The sequence below is a fragment of the Conger conger genome, chromosome 8, assembly GCF_963514075.1.
Source record: "Conger conger chromosome 8, fConCon1.1, whole genome shotgun sequence".
Taxonomy (NCBI): domain Eukaryota; kingdom Metazoa; phylum Chordata; class Actinopteri; order Anguilliformes; family Congridae; genus Conger; species Conger conger.
Genome location: NC_083767.1, coordinates 52,553,475 through 52,570,673, shown reverse-complemented (window position 1 = coordinate 52,570,673; position 17,199 = coordinate 52,553,475). Strand labels below are relative to the sequence as shown.

The following is a 17,199-nucleotide window of genomic DNA, read 5'->3' as shown; positions in this document are numbered from 1 at the left end:
TGTCTCAAAAGCTTGAGAGTTGGAAACTCTGTGGATGTAAATGCCTTCAAATTAGAACTGACATTCTGAACTTTAACTCATATTCATTGTTTCATTTAAAATCTATTATGCTGGAGTACACAGTCAAAACAACAACAGAAATTGGTCATTGTGCAAATATTGTGGGACCGCGCACTGCCTGTAAACTGTATGTGCCCTGATTAAAAAGGCCCCCGCCTAAAAATAAAACATATGTGCAATCAGAGTAGTCTAGAACCGGGACTGTTTCAATTATATTATTACTTATTACCTATCGCCTACTAATAATCGCTATAATCTAATAATCAAAACATCATTAGAAACATGAATACAAAAGATAACATCGATTTAAATGTAATTTCACCTCAGTGCTGCGCCGTAGCTAATGTTTGTTTGAACACGGAGGGCTTTTAAGTTACTCATTTCCGGTGTTCGCGGAACCGTTTTCTTCTTCGTTTCCTTTTAATCTGAGTCGTCCTCCGTGGTTTCCAGACCCCCTCCCACACGAGTTGCATATATTGTAGCCGGTGGCGCAGCGTTTTGTGAGGGGCGAAACTGTGCACCCTTGTTCGGGGACGTGACGGTGTCGGTCTGGTTTATATTAGCCTTTCCTCGATTTGGCATATTGCAATCACACAGAGCGAACCGGTGAGTTAAGGTACCAGTTGGCGATATAATGACACAGTGATAGACTGTATTACAGCGTGTTTCGCAAACTGAAGCACAATGCCTTGTTAGCTAACATTGCTAGCTTGCTAGCTTTATAGCTCAATTTATTTAAGTTTTTTCATCCTTTTTTGTTTGTTCCAGATCGTTAGTCATATTACAACATCTCCTTTCAGTCATCTCCCTCCCGATTCGGCGTTGGTCTTTCTTTTTTCCTTGGGTGTCTGTAATCCCTGTGGTTCATCATGGCAATGAGACAGACTCCTCTGACTTGCTCTGGACACACCAGACCGGTGGTGGATTTGGCGTTCAGTGGAATAACACCGTTTGGATATTTCCTGATAAGCGCCTGTAAAGGTTAGTTTGGTAATGTACTTGTACTGTAAACCTATCCTTGATTGGACACGCGAATAGGGCAGGCTAAAATGGAAATTTCATGGTCTGTCTTGGAATAGTGTGTGTATATAAATAAGTTGTTCAACACACATTTGCCCAGGCACATTGTGTTTATTGGAAAGTATTTTTTTGCATCTGTCACCTGTCTCGTTATTGGCAGAATACATTCAGTATCCATGGATGGAGTAATTCATGGATCCATCTTATCTTTTTGTGATGCCTCCTGTAGATGGCAAACCCATGTTGCGCCAGGGAGACACAGGGGACTGGATTGGGACGTTCTTGGGTCACAAGGGTGCTGTCTGGGGCGCCACTTTGAATAAAGACGCCACAAAGGCAGCAACTGCAGCTGCAGATTTCACAGCGTAAGTACTTGCTCACGTAAACACACACATGTATATAATACATGCCCACATTGACATTTGTGTGTTTTATGGAATGTATTAATATGATTTGAATGTGCTTATAAAACTAGTTCCCTCTTGTGTTTCCTTCATTCACCCTCTGTTCTGTCACGCTGTTCAAATATGTATTTTTATCATCAAGACAACAGAAGGCAGAGAATGCCAGTAATTGCTGCTTTGGCTACGGTAACACTTGTTATACTGTAAAAGATAGTAATTAACTGTGGATGAAAAGTTGGATCATACACTGGGCGGCCTGTAGCGTAGTAGTTAAGGTATATGACTGGGACCTGCTCCTGGGAGTGTGAGGCTCCAGATCCAGATTTATTTATGTTGTTTTCTTTTGTTATTTGTCTTTGTCTTCAGTCCACTGGGATTTAGTTAGTGAGTTTGGTTCTATGTTCTTTTGTTCACAAAAAAAATAATATTCTGCTGCTACTTCATCAAGTCAACAAGTGAACCAATCTGCGGCAGCCATGCATGCCCAAACCATAACATTGCCACCACCATGTTTCACAGATGGGGGGGGGGGGTGCTTTGGTTCTTGGGCCCTTAACCCTGCATTGCTCTAGGGGAGGATTGTCTCCAAATGCCATTAATCAGACACTTCAGAATGCATGTATGCTGATGACTATACTGAAGTGATTTTCCCCAGAGAAGCCCAACCCACCCCCAATCATGATGTTGGTAACACAGGCCTTTACAGAATGTGGTACTCATTTACTGGTCTTGTTGCTTATGATGCTTTGTTGGCTGTTCTCCTGTGCTGTCATGACTATATTTTAAAAAGCGTTGTCCACAAATATTTATTTCCTTTCCCTATATTCCCTTACTATTTCTGTTTCCAACACAAGTTGATTCAGTCATAGTGTACATAATGCATGTTTTTTTTTTTTTTTTCCATCTCCTTACAGTAAGGTGTGGGATGCAGTCACAGGGGATGAGGTTCTCACACTGGCACACAAGCACATTGTGAAGTCTGTCACCTTCACCCAGGTATGCCCGGATTTGTTCTGCATGTCCTCTTAAAACTTCAGCTGAGGTCAGTGTGATACAAAATAAGCCACCTCCAACTTCCTCTCTCCAATCTTTAGGATAGCAATTACTTGCTGACTGGGGGAAATGATAAACTTTTGCGCATCTATGATCTCAGCAAGCCTGAAGCAGGTAGGTCTGTCATCCAGCATGGATGTGGTGTCTTGTGCAGGGTGACTGCCTGTGTTTATCTCTGAGTTTTTGTTTTGCATGTGCTTTTCCTGATCATGTACAAAATATCAATATTGTTTTTAAACAAGACTGACAAGTTTACTCCCACAAAATGTCATTAGGGGTAACTATTTTGAAATAATGTATTTTCTGTGCATTGCCTGCAAATGTATACCCATTCGGGAATTTTAATAATAGTATGAATGACATTGTGAAATCTTGCATTTGTTGCATGTCTCAAGATTACCCTTAATTTCTTTTCAACCACAGTATTCTAAGAAAACAATTTTAATGAATATGAAATCATTTTCTCCCTTGATGACAGATTTGTTTTGTTCTGAATCAAACATTACCTTGCATGAAAATGGATCATAGCCATACCTTGACTGAAATATGGTGTAATCCTGAGTTTTAGTTGGTTAAGACACACACTTACATATGTTGCAATTCTTGGTTTTAAATAATACAACATTTAACACATTTTACTGGCTTGCCTTTTGTGGTCTATGTGTTTATATCTGCAATTTGTTTAGATCCCCAGGAGATTACAGGCCACACCTCTGCCATTAAGAAAGCCCTGTGGTGTAACAACGACAGACAAATTATCTCAGCTGCAGATGACAAAACTGTCCGGTGAGCATTTGTTTTTGTTTGATATCCTGATGGCTGAATTGTCTGTGTGTATTCAATAGGAAAGTGCCAATGTTGTATTGTATTCAATATGAAAGTTGTGATTTGTCTCTGTTCTGCATAAAGTACTGATTATGCTGAACAGACAGCATAAAGTGTTGATATTTTTCAGTGTGGAGGTGCTAATATTGCTGTGTGTTCAGTATGGAGGTGCTGATATTTCTATGTGTTCAGTGTGCAAGTGCTGTACTGCTTGTTTCAGGCTTTGGGATAGGTCCAGTATGGAGGTGGTGAAGAGCCTCCCTTTCGATGCTTCTGTGAGTAGCATGGAGTACATACCGGATGGAGAGGTGCTGGTAATCACCTATGGGAAGACCATAGCCTTCTACAATGCACTCAGGTACTGAAACCCCCCATGCCCTTCCCCACAGTACATGGAGGTACTGGAAACTAACTTCCCTACAAGGAATGGTACAATGTGTGTTGAGTGAACATACCAAACTAGCCTCTTGTGCTCAGGTGCTGAACTGACCCTCTTCAAAAAATTGTGAAACCTGACATTACTTTATTATTCTTTTAGCCTCATTCAGTGTAGAACTTCTAGGTCACATTTTGTTCATTGGAAAATGTATTGAATACTTAACAGTAGGCATGTGAATGTCAGAACACTTAAATAGTTGACTGCCGTGGAGTTGTAAATGTTTACAAAAACTATGTACCGATAACCTGTTTTTTTCTGAAGCTGAAATGATAAGGTCAGTTTAAAATAAATGTGCATTCACCACTTCTAGACGAAATGCAGAAATCCCAATATCGCATTAGTTTCCAAGTAGCTATGTGATTTGTTGCTAGAATGGCCTAAGCTGTCATTTTCCTTGTGGAAAAACAGCCGAAGCAAAGCTGTGTTGGTAGTCCCGGGGGGTTGGAGGGAGAAGAGGGTTGCTCGGTGGGGGGGATGTTTTGTACAACTACGCTAGCAAGAGCAAGTAGCCTACGTCGGAACTGGGCCAATTCGTGTTTCATTTAGAATCCCGATTTCCAAAACATAAGGCGTGCATATGGACCTTCCCGGTGGGAAACTCATGGAGACTGTAAAACCGACACCACATGAAAGCAGGGTTAGAACCAGACTACAAAATTCCTTGTCAGGAGATTGCGAAAGCCTGGCAAGATAAACTATAATTACCTTTTTGCTGGTGCAAAACGGCAAAACTAGTGGGCTTGCTGAAGTCAAATGGCCTACACGACTTTGACTCCGTGCTCACAGCAATCAGTAATTAATGTAAATAATTGCCCAACTGGCCAATCAAATATTATCTGACTTGGTGTCCAATAAATGGACATGAAAATGCAATTAAATATGTCAGTATTGTTTTTTTTTTGGTATAAGCAGTATACATTGGTATAAGAGTCCAGACTAAAAGGTGATTGTGACACTGATCTCTCTGGCCTGTACAGCCTTGAATTGATCAAGACTGTGGATGCTCCTGCCTCCATCCACTCCGCCTCCCTCCACCCAGAGAAAGAGTTCTTTGTGGCTGGCGGAGATGATTTCAAGCTCTACAAATATGATTACAGCACTAAGGAGGAATTAGGTGAGTGCACACTATAGGACGAGTAATGGGGTTGAGTACACGCTAGAGCACACAGAGGGCGCTGGGTTGGTGTACAATTATGTACACTTAAATATTAAAGCAGGCTAAACATTCCCTCTGAAATTCTCATTCACGCTCTTGGTATATCCGGTTTAAGGATTTGGCAAAGCGCTGGAGAAACTAACACCCCTCCTTCCTGCAGAGTCGTATAAGGGCCACTTTGGGCCAGTGCACTGCGTGCGGTTCAGTCCAGACGGGGAACTGTACGCCAGCGGCTCAGAGGACGGCACGCTCAGACTGTGGCAGACTGCAGTGGGGAAAACATACGGCCTGTGGAAGTGTGTCCTCCCCGGTGAGTGTGTGTGTGCGTGTGGTCAGAACACTAGTTAAGTTAGGTCACTTTTGCTTTGTTTATTAAAAAAATAAATAAAAAAAAATTTTTTTTTTTTTTAAATAGGCCCTGGTCCTCATCTTCGTTGTACAGGTAGACGCTGAAATTGTACTTCCCTCTAGGGTCTTTCAGCGCACTTATCCCTGGTTATGGGTATGCACTTTGTTGTACGTCGCTCTGGATAAGAGCGTCTGCCAATTGCCATTAATGTAATGTAATGTAACACCATCTCCACTCCAGTGTCTCAACAATAGAAGTCCTCTCTGCTGGGTCCTTAATGAATAGTCTTTTTATGGCAGACCTGTGTGTATGGTTTCTGTTCTTTGGCAATTCTCAGTACAGACAACAGCACAAGTCCTTTGTATTGGGGCTGGAAGTAAAGAAATTACTAGTGTTTGTGGGGGGGAAATGTGTGGTTTTGCATTCCATCCACCGCTCCCTTCCCCGTTTGTTTACAGAGGAACTGGTGTCGGAGAACTCGGACACCCTGTACTGCACTGCTCCTGAAGTCAAGTCATGAGTGCCAGAGGTGTGTGCCCAAGACGAGAAGGAGAGCGGATTGGCTAGGTTCCTTCAGACCACGCCCCCCAGCACGGTGCAAGGCCTCTTCAATAAGGACCGAAGAGGAACTCACCTGGGAATCCAAGCAGACAAATACACCAAATACCACACACACACACCACACACCACACACCACACACACTACAGGGACATCCACAGGGGGAGCAGTAGAGCGGTGGGTGTTAGGGCCACAGCTGCCTGCTCTCTTTCTGGTGAGGTCGCACTCGGACCGGTCTTCTCCCAGTGCTGGAGAGACAGGGCCAGCTTTGATTCCTTTCATCTAGAAACAGCGCAATCTGTTTTGGCTGCACTTACAGAATACCTGATTTAGTTTTATTATGGGAAAAAAAAAAAAAAGATGCTTGGGAAAAATATATACTGTAAAGAACAAAAAAAAAAAAAAGGCAAGATTATTTTGGTTCCTGGCTTTGTTTTTTTTTTTTTAGGTCTTATGTTGCAATGTTACAGTTGTATTTGGTTATGAAAATAAAGAGGTACTGTTTACATGCATTTTCTGTCAGGGGTGAATTAGTGTTTGGCTATCGCATGTCCCCAGCCATTTTAATACAGTATAATACACACCATTTCTCTAGTGATGCTACTCGAAATAACAATTTCAATTTAGTTTTGTCATTGTCAAGACCACACCATTACATTTGGCGTGATTCCTATAATGGAAGAGACCGAATATCAAAGAAAATCAGTCTGGAAAAAATCTCTAGTTCACAAAAATGACAGGTACTTTTGCCGCCATAAATGAGTCAGACTACACGAAACCAGATTGTCAAGATCGCTATCATCAACCTACCCTGTTGCCCTTTTGTAGAGGGCAACTTTATTTTGAGTACAATGTTTGACGTCAGTTCTTTAAAAAAATAGAAGCATAAGTTTCTCCTCCAGGGTCCAAATTACAAGCACATTAAAAATGTTGGATCATTGATAAACATCCCCTTATTTAACAGTAGTTGTGTTCTCATGCATTACATTTACATTGTCGACAGAACATAAGATTTCCTTCTTAAATACAAATACCATGCCACTTTGCATTCTTCTTTAATTAGTATTGCCACACAATTAGTGCACTACATCATGTATTGCTATAATTTAATTGAAAAACAATGCTCTCTGAACTCTCCCGGGTACATTAGGCCGAACTAAGAGACAATGGTGCGTCTGGCCAGTGCTGCCACTCTGGGATTTCTCCAAATGAGAAAACTCACCAGGGAGGACTAATGTGGCACAGCGGGGCCCATGGCAAAGCAGATTACTGTGCATCAACTGAACAACCCAAACCATTCGACCATGCAGTCATCTCTGAGAGCGAGTGCCAAGGTATTCCAATAGTCAGATGGTACCCACAGACACAAGACAGATTCGCAATACGGAGCACTCCTCCAAAATTCAGCACCGCCACCTCTCACTGTCGTACTCGTGATGCTAAGGCACATACAAGTGCAGTCGGGTATCCTGAGCCACTCCAAAGAAAACTGAAGGAAAATCATACACCTCATATCAAAAATACAAAAAGACTTTTCTCGCTCTGCTGTTCTGTGTGGGAAGGCCACAACTGAGCTCAGCGCCCTTCACACCCACCTGGGCCCCCGACAGTCTACTGAATTCCCGCCCTTCTGCAATGGGGCGGGAAGCTCTTTGGAAGCCAGTCTGTCAAAGATGGCCGAAGGGCAGGGGGGATGCAGGTCGGGGCGTGTGGTCCAAAGTGCCATCAGTAGTTGGATCGGAGTCTTCGGTTTTCTTCCTTCAGCTTCTCGATCTCTTCTACTAGTGTGTCAGTCACAGAGTACTTCTCAATCAGCCCATGGATTTCATTCTGAAATCGAGCATCTGAATTAGACCATGGCTCTCATTCTGAAGCAGCATCTCAATTAAGACCATTGACCTCATTCTGAAATCGAGCATCTGACATAATTCCCCTCTAAGGAAACAGCGGGCGTGGGGTTAGCTCGGTCTTAAGCACAATGTGAATGGTAGACAAGTAGTGAAAATGCCTACCAGCTGTATGTAGAACTGCCGGATCATTTCAACCTGTAGGTTCACTATGTCCCTATGGCAGGCATCCCTGTGCACAAAGTGAGTCAAAAGAGGTTTAAAAACTAAAATAAAGTAAATACATATTTTTCAAAAGTCAGTCACTGAATCGGAGCAAAAAAATACACTAAAGTGTCCTCGAAAGGTTAATTTTTGCAAAAGAACATTGAAGGTATGAGTCTTCAAGGTAAGCTGTAGACACCGGTATAACTGGCAGCTCATTGAGACTCACCTGAAATCCTCCAGTGTCTCCTGGATCATGTTGCGAATGAAATGGATCTGCAGAGACGTAAGAGGAGCCCCCCCTGGCTCCCCCCCTATCGTCTCCATTATGCGCTCTGACAGACAGGAGGCCACACCCCCTGCACCTGTCACACGCACAAAGACACCGTTCACACCTGCACACACTACGTCCACTTGGTGAATACTCGGTTCCGATCGGATGCTAGGTGATTATTTTTGAATATGTGTTCAACATTTCGCTTCGCGTTGGGTGGTTCTTCGCCCCCGCATCGTGCGTTATTCCGCCTTACATATACAGCGAGTGCATAATATACATTATTACACACCATTACACTCTAGCACGCGTACGTGTGCACCATAACATACGCATATACTGTTCACATACAGTATCACACAGTGTTCATATGTAATTAAACGGTATGTCCACAGTTTAGATAAACGTCCTCTTCGACACGCATACATGCACATATAATGACTCACTAGGCGCAGGGGCTGGGGCGCTCGTGGGCAGTTTTCCGTTGAGTGGCGTGTCACAGCTCGACGCGGCTGCTGCATTGGATTGGGATCCCAGCGGAGTCGGCGTGGCCTGGGGAGAGACGGCCATGGGCAGCGGGTCCAGGTCCAGGCTGGGGAAGCTCGTCTTGCCCTCCCCCTGAACGACCGCAGACACCAGAGGATCAGAGAGATTAGCCTGAGCCATTAGTCAAAGCTCTCTTCCCATGTGTACACCAGGGAGTGATAATTCAGCCCTTACACTCCATACATTATGGATTTGTTACCCGTAACACATTCATTCAAGATAAAGGCAACCTCTTAGGTGACAGTGAGAGGTCGCAGTGCCTGAAAAGCAGGGAAATTCAAATACGAGTGCCAAGGCACCCTTATTATGACACAATATAGCTCACTGTCTTTCACGCACCACATGTGATCTCACATGACAATGAGCTTGCCAGGTCACTGAGGTATGTTTCCAAGATTTGTAATCTTCTCAAATTATGCAATAAAAGAATTGTGTTCGCTTATGTGTTAGCTATGACCACCATTACGCACAAGTGTGGCTTCACTTCACTGAAAAATTAACTGAAAAAATGCATCACAGATCGTCAAATTATTTTCTAACTTACAGAGATATGCTTGCACACAGAATAATAAGATTGCGTACTCTTAGTCGTTTAGCATGCGTGTACTGACAGTATAGAACTAAGCAGTTTAGCCCAGACTGACCGGTGTGATGTCCTGCACTGCGTGGCCTGAATCAGTTTCCTCTTCTCTAATTGGTGGAGGGGTCTCAAACACTGACAGGGGGCTGTAGCAGTGCCCCGCTGGAGTGCCAAGGGGAGTCCTACGGTGGGGCAGAGAGCTGGAGTACCGGGACAGGAAGTCCAGCTCTGGATACAAAAATGCACAAAACCGTCAACAAATTCATAGTACTCATAGTACTGACAATGTACACCGTCCATGAATATACGCATACCGTCTGCCTTCTGCCCACTAGGAGGGTCTCCCATTCCTTTGTGCGTTTTGTAGTCTAAAAAAAAAAAAAAACATAAAACAAACAAGTTTGTGTTTTCATCAGGAAACTGTTTGCATTTGATTTGGAACCATTGCAAGCTTCTACCAGAATGTAAGCAAAGCAAAAAGAACAGTATGCAGAAGCTGAGACCTAATTCTCGGAAGGCAAAGTACACACAAAAACACATCAGCATTACCTATAGATTAGATTTTTCAAATGCAATAAATGGGATTTTTATTCTTTATGACTGATGGGACAGCTTTTAGACTGAGACAGAGACAAGACAGAGGAGTAAAGGTGAAGAATAGTCAACACAATGGACTCATAAAAAATATTAACCCTTTCCAACTCATAAAACATGCATGTTATTCTTTACTTCATTTTAGAAAAATATTAAGCATTTTCCTTTTGAAGTAAATTTAGACCCCTAAGTGTTGCTGATAGGGGCCTGATAGCAAGCCCCAGTGTCGCCACAGTAAGATCAGTGCAGCTGTTGGCCCATGAGCAAGGCCCTAAAGCCTTTATCTAGTCTTTTTTAATGAGCCCCTGCTTAGTCTAAATAAATGTAATGTAGCGACTCACCCTCTCGGACGGGGGAGAAGATGTCCAGACTGTTGCGCCCTACATTGCTGAACTTGTCCAAGCTCGGGAGGCGGTCAGCATTGCGCTGCTCCTCTGTCTGTCTGGAGAAAACGTCTCTGCCTGCAGGCAGAAATATGAGCACTGACCAACTCACACAAGTACAGGTGTTTCATGCTGGGATAACATCTTCAGAGACAGACTGCATCACAGATGCAACCCTTTTAGTAATATATTAAGTGCAAAGCCCAGAAATGTATAAGCACCCACAATACAAATGAGAATTTAAAAAGTTTCTACTCCCAGCCCTGACCTGAGTTCTGAGAGTCCCCTCTCTCATCCACAGACTGCTTGGTGACAGGTTTGGGGCTCGGCATGGTTGTGGGAGCTGGAGGGCCCCACTGGAGATTAGTCAGCTTCCCTGACGTCCTCTTGCTAGGAACCGTTGACTTGCTGGACACCCCTCCTTTACTGGACTGTAAAATCATGCAGATAGGATGAATAAATGAAAACTGAACCTGTTCAAAGCCGCCAGCACTGACAACGAAGCGAGTGGTTCCTGCTTCTCTTGAGGTTTACGGGGGAATGTACCTTGGAATGGTGCGTATGGCAGTGCTGGAAGCGGAGGCAGGTGACAGAGGTCTTGTGTGCAGTTGTGGTCTTGACCGGAGCGTTGAGATTTCGCAGGTCGTACAGGTATACCTTCCCCTGGGTGGAGCCAACAGCAAGCCCTGCCCCGTCAGGTGTGAAGTCAATGGCAGTCAGGGGAGAGTCCACACGCATGCTGCGCAAGACACTGTGAACATACATGTCGTCACATGAGGAAGTGCACCGCCCTGTTGACAATCTAATTTTTAGCCTAGAAGAATGCTTTCATGCTGCCAGAAGAAGAAAAAGGGTTAGAAAACAGTCCTTACATTTTGCTGGAGGTGTCATAACAGATGATCTTCTTGTCCAGGCCCACAGTGACAAATAGCAGGTCATTGGCAGGGGAGAAGGCCAGCCCAGAACATGGGGCTTTGTGGGAACCCTCAAACACATGCAGCTCCTTCTGCGTGTTGGCATCCCAGAGCACAACCGTGCCACTATCCGAAACGCTCCCGAGCAGAGACCTCTTCACGTAGGAATACTTCAGGTCGTGAATGGGCTAAGGGAGGAAGCAATCCATCAATCAACCAACAAATCAATAATTTGATCGTTCACTCATTCCTTGCAAGCCAAGGGAGCTAATCATCAGTATAAATCATATGAACATACATACAAACATTACAGATATGACTGTGATCATGTGAACAAACATACAAAAAAGCTGACAGAAGAGACATTGATTACTACCACAGAGATTGCAAGTACATTGATTAAACAGGTAAAGGATATTACTGCTTGCACACTTCACATGCCTTACCTGGTTGGGCCCAAGTCCAAATGGCTTGCTGGACAAGTTGGTGGTAATGCTATGCATGATGATGTCACCGCTGGTGGAGCCAGAAGCAATGTAGCTGTCGTTCACATTGAAGGACACACAGGTCACTTCTTCCTTGTGGTCCTAAGCAGGTAAAGAGGGAATGTTACGAATTCTGGGATCCTTGGGGGCATGTTTACTGACAGAAAGACAGGATAAATGCACATGTGAATGAGGGAGACATTAACTGACAGCAAAATAAATATAAATACAGTATGCGACAGGCAATGAAAGAAAGCATCCGTTAGATTTTACTTCTGTAGTTTTTATCTGTAAAATATAGGACTGAAACTGAACATGTAATCATCACACTAGTGAGGAAAACATAATCTATCAAATGAAAGGTGGCTTGTCGATCTTGTATGCAGAAAGTAAAACTAGCACCCACAGCTGGGGCACAGACACCTGAGGGAGAGGTACAGATGCTTTCATTGGGGATAAAAACCAGAAACTGATGAAGGTTCAGAAACACAGATATCTGCGAGATGGACACAGACACAAACGTTTGTTGGAGGTGTGTAGTCACAGATACCCGAAGATATCAGATAGAGTCACCTGAGAACGGAGTACCGACACAATCAGAACAGACACAGGTACCTGAAGGGTGCGGTGCTGCTTCTTGGTCTTCAGATCCCAGATGTAGACGGTGCCATCCAGGCCTCCACTCACAAGGAACTGGGAGGTAGAGTTGAGACTGACACGAGTCTGTTTTTTCTGGGAATGCAGAAGAACACAAGCACAGACACAGACACAAATGAAAACAGTAAGCAAAGCAAAAAGGGCAGAAATTCCACAGTGGCCCTGCCAGAGAACTCACCCCCTCGGCCAGCTCCACCACTGGGACAGGTGAGGACTTCAGGCTGGAGACCACCAACTTATCTCCAACAGTGCTGGCACTGACCAGGAACTGATCTGAGCTGTGAGTCAAGGCACCCAACTAGAGAAAAATTAAGGGTGAGATGGCACATGTGAATGGGGGGCAAGCCTACTTCAGTGGAAATTAAATGAAGGATACTGTTGCTGCTCCAGCACACACGGGCCACAGGGTGAGTTGCGCTGTGTGGGTTGAACTGCTCCACCATCGTCATGGAGGCGGAGTTCCAGATCTTCACGTCATCGCCGGACGACACCAGCCGTATGACGTCCTCCATCGCAGCTGCTGCAGAGACAGAGGAGTGGCTTTTAGAACACAGAACATGGCTACACCCAAGTAAGTAGGGTACAAAGGCAGCACTGTGGCAGACAGAGCCACTATTCCCAGTGCATTGCTGGTGCCAAATAGCAGACAGACATCCGAGTGTCCACAATGCGGACTCTAATAGACTGCAGATACTAAGACTCAAACACTACCCAGGGTTTAAAAGTGAATAAAGCTCTTGCTTTCGCCCACTTTGCATAGCATTTGCTCTCTGTTCAAAGCTGGTCAAACCCGTTCTAACACCATTACCATTAAACCTTTTCCCCCGTGTGCTTTACTACAGCATTAACCGCTATAATTGATAGGATGAGAGATGGGGTGCAGTTCTGACAGGGGTGCAGTTCTGACAGGGGAGGGAAATTAACAGAGCAATAAGGTGTTATCTCAGTAAACGCCAAATTCTTAGCACAATATGTAGCTGGGTTCAGATTTAGCTATGAGTAACTGAATCAAAAAATCCACTGTCAAGGACAAACACATGATCGTGGTCATATCTGATACGTTAGACGTTGAACGGAAATCCGCTTCACGTTAAGTCATGCCAATAACATCAACATATTGTTAGCAAACTGACATCATAAATTCCGCGTTTGAATACTTCGAGAACATTTTTTTCAGGTTTCAAAGCGAGTTAAGCTAATATTGTTTTGAAATATTGTAATTTCCCCACCTCGCTTCAAGCATTATAGCTATCGTTATTTGACAACTTAAGAAGAAGCCCGAATCAAAAAGCTTTCCAACAATCCAACGAAGATGTTAGCAAATGTAAGCTATTATTAACTCATGACCTCAGAAATGTTGCTCGCAAACACTTTCCCAAAACTATTGAGCTGTAAGTTACCAAATAAAAGTGAAACATTTCTGGCAGACAATACTTCTAGAGATATTTATTGGCTGCACGTTATGATAATGCTGTCAATCGCTAACGTTGCTGAGGAGACGATTTAGCTAGCCTAGCTAGAAGTGGATAGCGAACTAGCGATACATTTCAAACGTTATTGTGAACTAAGCTTTCATTGTCCAATATAAGAAGAGAGACGATTTCCAAAAATTGCATTAAACCGTTCATTAGTATATCTTTTGTTTGTTTGAAGTTAGTGCTAGAAGTCTAACGTTAGCCAACTACTTTGCTTGCTAGCCAAGTTTCCCCAATGTTGAACTAACTTGGCTACCTAAATTGGCTAACAACAAACTAAGTTAGCTGACGTTAGGTAGCTAGCTAGCTAGCTATCGCTGTCTTAACACTTAGCGACCTTCTTTTCGGACAATTTGATCAAGACTATCGACTTCAGGCAGTACAATCTTAATCTTACTTTTCTCAATCAAAAGAGTATTTTGGTTCACTTTTCTCTCCTTTGGGGTCCCTCGAAGTAGCTACCTTGAGATTAAAGTTTCTCCTTTGCAAGAATTTCCGCGCCTGGAGCTCCAGAACTAAGTAATGCCTCCACTACGGCATGTCGGCAGGGCCAATATAATGAGCAAGAGCGAGTTCAACGATGCTGTGACGCCGATGGTTCAGTCCATCTCGGAAAATAAACCTGCATTCAAATCATATTCACTTGATTGTAATCTTATGTCGAATAGTAATGATTTATTGCTGTATATTTGTACTGATATGATTTGTACACGATTGCTCAATAAAATAAAAAATAAAAAAGCCTGCTTTCCACTCAAACTTTGTGGAACTTTTGGTTATAGATGTATACGTGTATTTTTTATATCCATAAATGTACATTTAGAAAGTTTACATACACTTGTAGAGAACATGTATGTCATGGCAGTCTTGAGTTTCCAATAATTTCTACAACTCATTTTTATGTGATGGAATGATTTTTCACAAAAAAAATGAATTTTGTTTCTTTTATGAATGTATTATGGGTCTTCTGAAAATGTGACCAAATCTTCTGGGTCAGAAATATACATACAGCAATGCTAATATTTGGTTAAATAGCCATCCACAAGCCATAGCTTTTGGTAGCCATCCACAAGCTTCTGGCAGGCTTCCGGTTGAATCTTTGACCACTCCTAATTATATTATCAGCATAACAACTTGAGTGAAAAGTTGCATTTTTAAAAAATGACATTAATTTCATAATTTCTTAGTATATGGTATGTCCACCTTTTGCTTTAATGGCAACGTGCACTCAAGCTGGCATCAACTCCACAAAACCAGATTATTATCCCAGCATTACTTAATGTCCCAAAGAGCATCTTGTGATGTTACTGAATGCTTGGCTTTCTTCAAGTGTCCCCATAAATGTTTAATAGGGTTGAGGTCCGGAGATTGTGGATTGTGCAGCAAGAAGTATCAAAAAGTGCCTGCAGAGTTCTGTTGGGCAGAAGAGACCAAGATCGACTTGTACTGTATCAGAGTGATAGCACAAGAAAAGTGCAAAACGAATTTCCCAAGAACCAAATCCCCTCCTCCTCTGTGAAACATGGTTGTGGGGGTGTTTTGGCATACAGTCAGGTCCATAAATATTGGGACATCGACATAATTCTCCTCTTTTTGGCTCTATACACCACTACAATCATGTTTCACAGAGGAGGAGGGGATTTGGTTCTTGGGAAATTCATTTTAACCTCTGCACTTTTCTTGTGCTATCACTCTGACCGATCTCAGTCGATCTTGGTCTCTTCTGCCCAACAGAACTCTGCAGGCACTTTTTGATACTTCCATGTTTCACAGAGAAGGAGGGGATTTGGTTCTTGGGAAATTCGTTTTAACCTCTGTGAAACATGGTTGTGGGGGTGTTCTGGCATACAGTCAGGTCCATAAATATTGGGACATCGACACAATTCTCCTGTTTTTGGCTCTATACACCACCACAATGGATTTGAAATGAAACAAACAAGATATGCTTTAACTGCAGACTTTCAGCTTTAATTTGAGGGTATTATTTAGAATTGTGTCGATGTCCCAATATTTATGGACCTGACTGTATATGGCTGCCACCAGTGCTGGCTCGTTTGCTGATAATGCCACTATTGATAACAGCAGCAGAATGAATTCCGAAGTGTACAGAAGTATTTTACCTGCTCAAGTTCAACCAAATACCTCCAATGCATAATGGCATCCTCGACTGTCATTGACACAACTCTGGTCCTCGTGTTGACAAATGCAATAATAGAAGGCAATCAAAAACCTAGAATCAAGACTAGATCCTGAATACGTTCTCATACCTGCACAAAGGAAGCGATTAAATACATATTATTAATCTGAAGGATCTGAGAAACCAAAAGTCCGATTACTGTCTTCGGTCGCCTGGACTAAATGGATGGGTTTTATATAAAAATGGATTTAATTCTTACATGGATCGCCCAATATGGATGTAAATAGCCACTGTCAATATATTTACAGCCTGCACTGTAGCATGTCATTATAACTTTGGCAACAGCTGCAAACTGATGGTCCATTGCATCTTCGACATAGTCGTGAGTGAAGTGAGCGGCTCTTCCTGTGACCACGAGAGGGCACACCACTACCATTGTAAATTGACAGCCATCTTTGTCTGGCGGTGATTGCGCCCGTTTTCTCAATGTTTCCAGAACTTTTAACGATTTAAATGGAGTTAAATGTTCATAAACATTAAGAACGACATTTAGAAACGTCTTGCAGAGAACTCGTATCACACGCATTTAGTGAATTAACGAGTATCGGATAACACGATAAAACCGAACCTAGAACTACTTAGAAAGCATTTCATATTTTACATATTTTAAATTCCAGGACGTTTAGAAAAAATATCAGCCTCCAGGGAGCTATAACATGATTCAATGTGTGTGAATACGTTTTTGTTTAGTGAAGGACGGGGTTGTCAGTTCCTGCAAATACCACTCAAGTACTACATTTTAAAACAACGTCCACGAACCGAGTGTAAGAGAACTATAGACAAAAGACACTGCGTGACACTGAAACTGCGTACAGTGAAAAACAGCACTAAATGTGTTTCTGAAATGGAAGTCGTGATATGTAATTTGATATAATATCTCTCAAATCAGTCAATGTGGGGTAATAATAAGTGGCTGCATGCCAAGTTACTAGTTGATGTCATAAGGCCGGTGTAATTTGGGATAAATGAGTAACAGCAACGCGTTTTCAATGTATCGCTTATATTTATATTTATTCAGTTTTACCAAGTTAAACACATCAGTGAAACATAGGAACGGTGGGTCTTCCAGGTTTTCCACCACCAACCAATTGTTCTGTATTGTTTCTTGAGCGCTCATATTTGTCTGCACTTTTAGCCAATGGTGACGTCGTTTATTTAGTGTTATTGGCCAATGGTAT

The 17,199-nt window shown here is 42.8% G+C and overlaps 2 protein-coding genes across 8 annotated transcripts in view; one reads left to right on the top strand and one right to left on the bottom strand.

Annotated features, from left to right (window-relative positions):
- The first annotated feature begins 441 nt into the window (after positions 1-441).
- strap (serine/threonine kinase receptor associated protein) lies at positions 442-6,377 on the top strand. Of its 3 annotated transcripts, none has more exons than XM_061252443.1 (10): positions 442-666; positions 861-1,041; positions 1,310-1,445; positions 2,399-2,480; positions 2,579-2,651; positions 3,224-3,323; positions 3,583-3,720; positions 4,779-4,915; positions 5,118-5,267; positions 5,765-6,377. In XM_061252443.1, exons 2-10 carry the CDS (start codon positions 930-932, stop codon positions 5,824-5,826), a joined length of 990 nt encoding a protein of 329 aa, XP_061108427.1. In that variant the 5' UTR covers positions 442-666; positions 861-929; the 3' UTR covers positions 5,827-6,377. The 3 variants fall into 3 exon arrangements, with proteins under 3 accessions (XP_061108427.1, XP_061108426.1, XP_061108428.1); XM_061252442.1 differs by having other exon boundaries at positions 829-1,041; XM_061252444.1 differs by having other exon boundaries at positions 442-676; positions 829-1,041.
- Positions 6,378-6,896: 519 nt separating this feature from the next.
- The window catches only part of nedd1 (NEDD1 gamma-tubulin ring complex targeting factor), a 10,935-nt gene continuing 632 nt past the window's right edge, over positions 6,897-17,199 (bottom strand). Inside the window, exons 1-15 of one of the 5 annotated variants that reach the window (XM_061252436.1) lie at positions 14,287-14,414; positions 12,726-12,869; positions 12,528-12,622; positions 12,308-12,424; positions 11,654-11,794; positions 11,166-11,395; positions 10,840-11,044; positions 10,562-10,724; positions 10,252-10,371; positions 9,631-9,684; positions 9,381-9,544; positions 8,637-8,808; positions 8,146-8,281; positions 7,878-7,944; positions 6,897-7,695 (exon numbers count right to left, since the gene is read on the bottom strand). In XM_061252436.1, the coding sequence (XP_061108420.1) occupies positions 7,591-7,695; positions 7,878-7,944; positions 8,146-8,281; positions 8,637-8,808; positions 9,381-9,544; positions 9,631-9,684; positions 10,252-10,371; positions 10,562-10,724; positions 10,840-11,044; positions 11,166-11,395; positions 11,654-11,794; positions 12,308-12,424; positions 12,528-12,622; positions 12,726-12,861 (1,905 nt within the window). In that variant the 5' untranslated portion in view covers positions 12,862-12,869; positions 14,287-14,414 and the 3' untranslated portion in view covers positions 6,897-7,590. Of the gene's footprint in view, positions 7,696-7,877; positions 7,945-8,145; positions 8,282-8,636; positions 8,809-9,380; positions 9,545-9,630; positions 9,685-10,251; positions 10,372-10,561; positions 10,725-10,839; positions 11,045-11,165; positions 11,396-11,653; positions 11,795-12,307; positions 12,425-12,527; positions 12,623-12,725; positions 12,870-14,221; positions 14,415-17,199 lie in introns of those variants that run through there. The other 4 variants (XM_061252435.1, XM_061252438.1, XM_061252437.1 and 1 more) reach the window with 4 other exon arrangements.

Coding starts and splice junctions, on each gene's coding strand:
- strap (XM_061252443.1), top strand. CDS start 930: ATGGCAATGAGACAGACTCCTCTGACTTGCTCTGGACACACCAGACCG. Junction 2,652..3,223: donor TCTCAGCAAGCCTGAAGCAG/GTAGGTCTGTCA, acceptor CAATTTGTTTAG/ATCCCCAGGAGATTACAGGC. Junction 3,324..3,582: donor GCAGATGACAAAACTGTCCG/GTGAGCATTTGT, acceptor TGCTTGTTTCAG/GCTTTGGGATAGGTCCAGTA.